At 50.1% G+C, this 9824-nt stretch overlaps 1 protein-coding gene across 1 annotated transcript in view; it reads left to right on the top strand.

Moving 5' to 3' along the window:
* chd7 (chromodomain helicase DNA binding protein 7) overlaps nt 1–9279 on the top strand; it is a 58466-nt gene extending 49187 nt beyond the window's left edge. Inside the window, 14 exon segments of the mRNA XM_063885756.1 lie at nt 1–60; nt 238–344; nt 1040–1436; nt 1545–1753; nt 1874–2797; nt 3000–3166; nt 3794–4048; nt 4423–4581; nt 4671–4904; nt 4983–5198; nt 5338–5478; nt 5698–5802; nt 5925–6105; nt 6544–9279. The exon segment at nt 1–60 is cut by the window's left edge and continues 70 nt beyond it. Coding sequence (XP_063741826.1) covers nt 1–60; nt 238–344; nt 1040–1436; nt 1545–1753; nt 1874–2797; nt 3000–3166; nt 3794–4048; nt 4423–4581; nt 4671–4904; nt 4983–5198; nt 5338–5478; nt 5698–5802; nt 5925–6105; nt 6544–7550 — 4162 coding nt within the window. The 3' untranslated portion in view covers nt 7551–9279.
* Nucleotides 9280–9824: the final 545 nt, after the last annotated feature.

Genomic DNA, 9824 nt, shown 5'->3' with positions numbered 1-9824 from the left:
CGCCAAGGCCATCGCAGCGGAGCAGAGGGGCTCCGACATGATGACAGATGGTGTGGAGGGGTAAGAGAGCAGCCTTTTATTCTTCCATCTCTGTGATTTGTCCCATTTTAACAACTGCTTGCTTATTACCAGTTTCCTATACTTAATGACTTTAAAATATAACACTTTTATAGTGATTTGAATGATTTTACGTTAAACCTTTGCCTTAATATTGATTTATATCTCCTGTCTCTACAGTGAGGACGAGGACCCTGAGTACAAGCCCCTGCGTATGCCTTTTAAAGACGACATGGACGACTTCACCAACTCTCCTCTGGATGACACTGTGGAAGGGGACGCAGAAGGTAAGCTACGAGGACACCCAGGGACGGGGAGGGTAAAAGCGCTTCTTGTAGCCGAATCATTTAAGCTCTATAAGCAGTTTAGAAGGTTCTTGAGGAAGGCAAAATGTGACATCTTTTTTTCACACCGTCCCAAACTGCCCTGTTGAACCATGCAACAGCTCTGACCCATTCACACCCTCAGTGTTAAAGAAAGAACTTGTGGAACAAAGACGTTGTTTTGTATGCCCTTCATTCATAGCTCTAATAAAAAAAAATATATCGGCTCTTTGCTGCACGCTTGATGATAAAGCCTCAAATGTAGAAGTGATGGACTAACATCGATGACCTCTCTCCCACCAAACCAGTTCCTGTTAAGGCGCCGAGCTTTTCTGCTCACAAACCGCTTCTTCTTTTAAGCCCAAGATTCGATTCTCTTGTTGCTTTTAATCATACGAAGCCAGATCACATTAAAGAACGACTTCCCCGACGTTATACTGCTTCCCAGAGTTTTATTTTCCATTGTTTATTAATGTGGTTCAGCGGCATTTACCGCCCGCTGCAGCGCTGCTCGTCCACCTCCGGTTAGTCTGCTGTTAACTCACTATCTGTCTCACAGCAGCTGATCATACCCCCCCTCAGTGGATGTGTTTCAGTCTGGATGCTGTTTGGCATCACAACGGCTCCTGACTGGCTGTCTGCTCTCTTCTTTCCTGCAGTGAAATCAGGTGAAAATGGTCAAACTGCTCTGGGCGGACCTTCGGGCTCCAATGCGCAACTCTATTGGCCGGCCGCCTCGGCTCTGACTGCCCGTCTGCGCCGCCTCATCACGGCCTACCAGCGCTCAAACCGCAGGGAGCAGCTCCGCCAGGAGGCCCTCAACCGGCCCGACGGGCGCAAGCGACGACGCAGGGACTTCCTGCCTGCCATCGGCATGGTTACCGACACAGGAGGAGGAGGGTCAGCCTATATCCAAGATGGAGCGGGGGTGTTCATGACGGAAGGAAGTGCCTACTTTGCCAAAGGTGGGCAGTTCATGGCAGAGGCGTCCCCGGTGATGACCGCCAGCTCCCTGCTTCCTGACGGAGCCATGTACTACAAGGAGAGGAGACAGAGGTAGGCTCATTCCATGGGGCTCGGACCGGAGTGGTGTTAAAGAACTGTAACAACAAAACATATTCCTTTCTGTCGTGAACCTTTGCTCACTCATGTTGTCTCCGTCAGATGGACTCGCCGTGAGGAGGCAGATTTCTACCGTGTGGTGTCCACCTTCGGGGTCGTCTTAGACACTCAGCGGCAGAAGTTCGACTGGGCCCAGTTCAGGGCCTTCGCTCGACTGGACAAGAAAACAGATGATAGCTTGGAGAAATATTACTACTCGTTCATTGCCATGTGTAAGCGGGTCTGCAGAATGCAGAACAAGAGTGAAGCACGTAAGTTACTGTGGAAGAACCGAATGTCTCCCCCTCTGAATAAAGTGGCGTGGTGGTGATTGGTTTGTTTGAGTGCTGGGGGAAATTGTCTAACATTTGGATTTGTATTTACCTCCTCAGAACTCCCAGACCCCACCCTGATCATTGACCCGATCACAGAGGAGCGTGCCTCCCGCACACTGTACCGCATCGAGCTGCTGCGGCGCATCCGGGAGCAGGTCCTCCCCCACCCGCTGCTCTCTGAGCGCCTCAAGCTCTGCCAGCCCTCCCCTGACCTCCCGGAGTGGTGGGAGTGCGGCCGCCATGACCACGACCTCATCCTGGGGGCCTCTAAGCACGGAGTCAGCCGCACAGATTATCATATATTAAACGACCCCACCTTGGCCTTCCTGGATGCTCACCAGCGTTCCACCTGCCAGAGAGGGGGAGTCAAGGGAGAGACCACCAAAGCGGGGATGGGAGCACCGGACACCACTGCACCCCTCTTCACCTCTGCAGAGCTTGCCAGCGCCGCAGTAGCTGCCACCATCGCTATTAATGCAGCTGAGGAGGAGGAAGGGAAGGAGGAGGAAAAGACGGAGGTGAAGATGGAAACGGAGCAAGGAGACGCTAACGACATTCCCTGTGCTCAGACTGAGACTCCTGAGGAGCAGAAGGAAAGCGAAGGGAAAGATGACACTGCTGCGTCGCCGAAAAATGAGGTGAAGAAAGAGGAGGATGAGGCCCAGCCGAAAGTAGAACAAGAGGAGCCGAGTGGAGAGGGAGAGAAGAATTTGAAACCAGCGGACCAGGAAGAAGAGGAGGTACCAGAGGAGAAGAGTCTAATTGCCGCTGCCTCTCCCACAGCTAAGCTCACACAGCACCCCCTCACCTTTCCTAAAGCACAACCTAACAACAAGCCTGCAGAGAAGGAGAGGGAGGTGAACCCAGAGTCTCCTAAATCTCCAAAGTCAGCTGACACAGAGAAAAGCCCAGAGGAGGAGGAGGAGGACGAAGAGAGGATGGATGAAGATGACAAATCAGAGAAATCCTCTCAGGCTGAAGGTACTGGAACATTTATTTCTCTGACATTAGCTGGAGGAGTGAGCCATTGATCTCATTCTCACACTTCCTCTCCTGTACTCTTGTTTATGATCATCCCATCGGGGTTTGTTGTTACCAAAAATGGATTTGAGCCCCTTCGTGTGTTTTGGAAATGCTTTTTAAAATTTAGAGTGGCAGCCTAACTTTCCCTCTCTCCACACAGCGAGCGCCACATCAGAACAGAAGAACTTTGACGAGGAGAGTATCGCCTCTCTGAGCACCTCGGCCCAAAACGAAACCAGAGACAGCTTCTGCCCCGACGACCTGCCGGAGACCACGGCGCTGCACCCCTTACAGGAGCGTGCCTATGCCTTCTCATTCTGGCCCAAGGTGAGTAATACTGAACTAACAAATAAAGAACAGTCTGATAAAAGCTGCATGCTTCTCATAGTTTTCATTTGCTCAGTCCAGTTGTTTCCTCTTTGCTGTTGCATGAATGGCTGCTCAGCTCCTGTTAGTGAAATCAAACAGAGCGTGCACATGTTTCACATCACACACAGCGTTATGGATTAGTGAACTCAGTCATGAACAATTCTGAGGGAGATTTTCTGCTATTTTATAGACTGAAACATTCAGAAGCAGATTGGTCCATTATGGAAACAGGAATGATTATTCCCTCTGAGGGTTTAATGTGGAACATCAACACTCACTGAACAGTCTTCAAGAGACTTGCTTAACAGTGATTGTAAATATGGCAATATTGAAGCGACTGGCATTAGATTAAATGATATAAGTGCAATATAAGCCTATAGTATTACAGCACTATGCAGTAAACCCTCCATTGTCTGGATATCAGAACTCCGTATAAGCCGCTACGAACAAGCAGCGAGGACTGTTCAGCTTCAGTCAGACGATGACTGCATGAGTTTGTTAGTATCCAGAACTAATGAATGATTTTAAGACTGTCACTTCATAACCAAAACGCAGCTCTAATCAGCCCTCTTCTCCCCCCCCCAGGACCGACTGATGATCAACAGGATGGATAACATCTGTGAGGCCGTCCTGAAGGGCAAGTGGCCTGTCAACAGACGCCACATCTTCGACTTCCCCGGCAACCTGTTGCCAGGGCACGGCTCCACGCTCCCCACAGTGGCCGTAGCCACAGTGACCGAGAGCCCGCTGCAGAGGCGGAGCCTCGCCGAGCTTACCATGGCCGGCATCCAAACACCTTACAGCGGCAGTGAGGACAAAACCCTGTCCCCACAGTTTCATGTGAGCGTTATTACCAATCAACTAGTTAATTTAAGGTTGATAACATTGCCTTATTGATCCCAATTTAGGTTTTTCTTTTATACATGTTAAATCATAGCATTGCACATAATAAGAGAAAGGGAAAAAAGCTGAAAATATACAAACACAAAATAGAATTAAAACAGAAGTAAAATATATTACATGTTGAAATATATACACCATCTGTTACAGATAAAGTGTGATGTAATAACATATTCAATGAAATCTAAAGTTTGAAGATGAGTTAGGAACTGAAACCTGATGCAGGGCTATCCTGATCATGCTAGTTGCTCCCAGTACTGTGACTAGCTCCTGCTGTCAGACAGATGACGTGTAACTGTCCCCCGATGTTACAGGAGGACGCTCTGCCTCGCCAGAGGAGGAGGAGGAGGAGGAAGATCGAGATCGAGGCGGAGAGAGCCGCTAAGAGACGTAACCTGATGGAAATGGTGGCTCAGCTGAGAGAGAGCCACTCTGCCACCGACACCCAGAGCCAGGCCATAGACCTCACCAAGGTGCTGCAGCACACCCCCACAGCCACACATTCATTCATATCCTCATGCAGAGCTGCAGAGAACTAATACTGATGTGATGTCTTGTTCAGGGTATGCACCATCATCATAAGGCTGCTCCCTCATTGGCCGGCTTTCCCAGCGCCCTAGTGACAAGCCCCTCCCTCAAAGCCCAGATGGCGTTGCTGCAGCAAGCCCCGCCCTCTGCCCACAGAGCCAATGGTTCACTGGAGGCTGACCTGCCAATCATGAGGAGGAGGCGGGGCCGCAGGAAAAATGTGGAAGGCCTGGAGATGCTGTTCATGGGCAACAAGAGAGCAGGAGGGGTACGCAGTGTTCAGCAACCGGACAGGTTCAGTGTTAGGCAACAGTGTGTGAATGTTCCCTCTCCTCCGCTCTGTCAGGATGATGGTGATGGGACCAAGGTTTCAGGTGTGGAGGGAGTTCAGGATGCTGTCCGTGCCCACAGATCCCTCCCTGTCCCAGAGCAGAGCCCCAGTGCCAGGTCTCTGGCCTCCGGCAGTATGGAGGAGGAAGAGGCTGCCGTTTCCAACAAAGAGCTGGGGGAGTGGCTGAGGCAGCACCCCACCTACACCATGGACATGGCAGCTTTTACACCAGTACGGCCCCTCGTTACATTTCTCAGTGTTCAGCTTAAACCCTCTGTCAGTGGGAACAGCAGCCTCATATCTGTGCTCTAGTTGCTTGTCTCTTAGCCTCTATTATTCTCACTGTGGTGTTTTTGTCTTCCCACAACAGAAGAGCGAGGATGTGCTGCTCTCTCAGTTCTCTAAGCCCAAGCAGAAACGTCATCGCTGTCGAAACCCAAACAAGATCGACATCAACACCCTGACTGGAGAGGAGAGGGTGCCTGTGGTGAACAGACGCAACGGACGCAAGGTGCCAATACCCCCCCCCACACACACAAACACACACACTGCACTGAACGCACCCCTCACTCTGCACCGCACACACCCCCTACACTGCACTGAACACACCCCACACTCTGCACCGAAGACTCCCCCCCCTCACTGCACTGAACACCAGAGCACCACAGCCTACATGTCCAAACTAAAGTGATTTTCCAAAACAAACTCATTTCCTATTCCTCTTCCTCAGATGGGCGGAGCCATGGCTCCACCAATGAAGGAGCTTCCCCGTTGGTTACTGGAGAACCCAGAGTATTCCATTGCCCCTGACTGGACCGACATCGTGAAACAGTCGGTTAGTAAGAGATCAACCCTGTCAGCAGTGACTCCTCAGTCTCTGCTTCCTGCTGGCCTCCCAGCTTCCTCCCTTTCTATGGGAGTAGTTTGTTTTCTGACCTGAGGTCCTCCTCCCTACAGGGTTTCCTCCCAGACGCCATGTTTGACCGTCTCCTGACCGGCCCTGTAGTCAGAGAGGAGGGCGTCCGTCGTCGAGGACGAAGACCGAAATCTGAGATCGCCAAGGCAACCGCCGCCGCGCAGGCTTCAGCAGCAGCTCAGGCTGCACAGGCTTCTCTGGTGTCTGCTGCTTCATCTGCAGGTACACACACACACACACACACACACACACACACACACACACACACAGTAACCCCCCTGTCATCTATGATCACACACTCTGTTAGAGTACTTGAGAGCAGTAAAGATTCTAAGGCTTTGTTGTCCTCTGCACAGAGCTGCACTGTAGATATGCAATGAACAGCTCAAGTCCCAGGCTCCTCAACGATGCAACAAAATATATATGATATAAAACAAATGAAAACTAAGACCAGTGCAACAGTAAACTGTTTGCTAGTAAAATAATCAGCTGACTGTTGCAGCGACAGTTGTAGTGACCAATTAATGCAGGAGGCAATGTACATGTCTAATGTTCTGAAGGGTTGTAGAACCTCATCTGAAAGTGTGTGTGTGTGTGTGTGTGTGTGTGTGTGTGTGTGTGTGTGTGTGTGTGTGTGTGTGTGTGTGTCTGTGTGTGTAGGAGGCATCAACCCTCTGCTGCTGAGCAGTCTGTTTGGGGGGATGGACCTGTCCTCCCTGCAGAGCCTGCAGTCTCTTCAGCTGGCTGCCGGGCTGATGGCCTTCCCCCACCCCTCCGACCCCAAGCAGGCGGCTGCCAGCGCCGCCGCCTCCATGCTGCCCCTCATGCTGCCCGGGATGGGGGGCCTGCCCAACATGGCCGCCCTCCCCAACATGTTCGGCCTGGGCGGGCTGTTTGGCGGGAACCTGGCCACAGTGGCAGCTGCCACTGCTGCATCCAGCCCCCTCGCTGCTACATCCCAGAACCGCAACGGAACCGGGGAGGGGGACAGTGATGAGGCGGGTCCCATGAACAGCAGGAGAGACGGAGAGGACAAAGAAGATCGGGAAGAGGATGAGAAGGCAATGGAAGAGGCTGACGGTGAGAGAGTCTCAAAGAAGGAGAGGAGGAGGAAGCGGGAGCAGACAGGAAGTGCTGCTCAGACCCCTGCTGCTGAGTCAGAGTCCTCCATCAACGGGGACGCCGCCGCCCTGTTGGCTGCAGCCGGCATGTCAGCCAACTCTCTGGCCTTCAACCCCTTCCTGCTGTCCACCATGGCCCCCGGCCTGCTCTACCCCTCCATGTTCCTGCCTCCAGGCTTGGGGGGGCTCAGCCTACCCGGTTTCCCCTCCGCCTCCACCCTGGCCGAGTTGCAGAGCGCCATGGCCGGAGCTCTAGGGGGCAACGCCTTGACCACAACCTCCCCCAGAGACCAGGATAGGAAGGAGGGGCTTAAAGCTACAGTGGAGGAGGAGGAGGAGAGGAAGAGGAGAGCAGAGGAGGAGCAAGAAGAGGAGGAGGAGGAGGTGGGGGGAGACAGTGACTTGGCTGAGGAAAAAGACGGGGAGGAGGAGGAGGAGCTGAGAGGAGAAGATTCGGCGCTGGAAGATGTAGGGGTGGGGGAGGAGGAGGAGGAGGAGGAGGAGGGAGAGGCAGGAGCGTCTCCACTGAAGGACAACAGTGACTGAATAACACAGTGACACCCCCCCCCCCCCCCCCCCCCATGTTTACACGCCTCCACCAGAAATATCCAAACTATTATGAATCCTGTTTTTTCCTTTTACATTGTTGTTGATGATTTCTCACTGTTATTATTTTGACCGGGGGTGACTATGCGTCAGAGAGCGGGGGGTGGGGGGGTGTGTGTGTGTCTTAAGTTAAACCTCTCTGATGGATGGCTGGGGAAGTCCTCTTCTCTTGGCCCTCACAGGACTCCAGGTTCCAGCAGTGAGTATTGCTGCTGCTTCAGCTCTCTGACTTCACTTTTTGTTTTGCTTCCCTTCGCCTCAACTGTTTATTTGTTGTCAGCAGCAACGCTACTCAAAAAACGGCATTACGTCTGACTGACAACGCTGCTTCGAGAGGAATTGTGGGTAATGGAATTGGAAGTGTTCTGTTTCAGAGCAGCATTTAAAGTTCTCACATATCGGACCAGCTAGACTCTGACGGAGAGAAACCAGACTGGCCTCAACTGTCTCACACACTGACATACTTGCTGATCATAAGCCGCACACACACACACACACACACACACACATTCACACGCACACACTACCCCCCCAAGCTGTTTTCCTCTGATTGTGTGTGTGTGCTTCACACTGAACCGATACTGTTAACTGTCCCACACTGTCAGTCTGAGTCTTTCCACGCCGCTCCTCTTCCTGTCTCTCTGTGGGAGGCGGCCACACGAGGACTCTGTGAATGGACCGGGGGCGGCGCCCTGCGCAGGGATGTGATGTTTCAGGTTTCTTCTTTAAGGGGGCACATGAGATGGTTGAATTCTCCCGGTCGCTGCCACATTAAAACCTCTTTGTTTTAGATTTTCTTTCCCTTCATTTCCCGGTAGATTCAGACCAAGTGCTGCTCCCTAGTGACCTTGTCTTCTCTTCGAGACTTTCTGTAGTCACACACACTGACACCAGACCTGGCCGTACAGGACTGAGACATTTTCCACAGACCTGGAGATCCACACGTTTCTTTATGAAGTTGAGCTCAGTTTAAATACTTTATAAGTGCAGAAGGTGCTTGATTTGTTTCCATTTCCCCAAGGCCAGTTCAAGTGTCTGAGATAAATCAAGCAGCGCCAGTGGTTCACATATTTGAAGATGCATTCAAACACACTGTGGTCATCTGAACATTTGCTCTCACAGCCAGCCCAGCAGACGGACAGGAAGAGCCCGGGTCCACTTCCTGTTCTGTCTAATGCTGAGACAGCAATAACCAAGGCAGCTTTTGAATGTTCCAACATCACTCTCCACACACACACACACACACACACACACACACACACACACACACACACACACACACACACACACTATATGAATAACCACAAGTGTCGTATGAATAGAAAAACTAAACTGTAAATGATGACAAATACGTACTGCAATCATTTTGTCTCACTCTGTTCCTGTTGATGCACTGGTGTTAAAGAGTAAAATAATCAGGTACCTTTATTACTTAGCTACTTTTCTTGAAAATGGACTTTTTGTTACTTTTAGCCAGCAAGCTGAAGAGCATTACCTCAAAATTCGTATCTAGCCTTGAAGTTTACAGACATACCATGTAAATGTTTTTTTCTCTTTTTTGGTGTTTGTCTTTTTGTTTTTTTGTTTTTTTGGAGACATCATGTATGATGAATTGTAGCTATGATGCTTTTAATAAAAGTCAATCATGATATTCGCCTAGGAAACCAAACCTCTGTGTGATGTTCATTGTTTGGTTCACTCGTAACCCTTTGCTGCCGACACGCACACACTAGATATACAGTATGGTACAGTACTACATGTACCACCCTGGGGACAGCAACCTTTACCATCTGCCCCCTTTCCAACAAAATAAAATGTTTCTAGAGCGGCAAAGCATATTTCATAATGCCAATAAAAATGTTCTCCATGGTTATACTAAAAATACAAAAGCTAGTTTGTTTCACCTGTGAATTTATAGATCAATAATACATTTGTCTTTAAAGTGTATTGCTATTTTACCTGCTATAAGAAGCAGCCAGTGCTGTGCTTGTTCTGGAAACTTCTTTCAAGATTACATTTGTTGGGTGGTTTGCATATATATATATATATATATATATATCAAGCACAAAGTTAAGCCAGCAATGTTCAGTCTTGCAGATTATTTTTTCAGTGTCACAATATTCTTAAAGGTAAAAGTCACTGCGAACAAAGGAAATTGGCTGCTTTTTATTTATGTGTGTGTGTGAGAGAGACTATTAATAAAGCTGGAAACAT

The sequence above is a fragment of the Eleginops maclovinus genome, chromosome 6 (genome assembly GCF_036324505.1).
Source record: "Eleginops maclovinus isolate JMC-PN-2008 ecotype Puerto Natales chromosome 6, JC_Emac_rtc_rv5, whole genome shotgun sequence".
NCBI lineage: Eukaryota > Metazoa > Chordata > Actinopteri > Perciformes > Eleginopidae > Eleginops > Eleginops maclovinus.
Note: the sequence above shows the minus strand (reverse complement) of the source record. Positions and strands in the feature narration are given on the sequence as shown.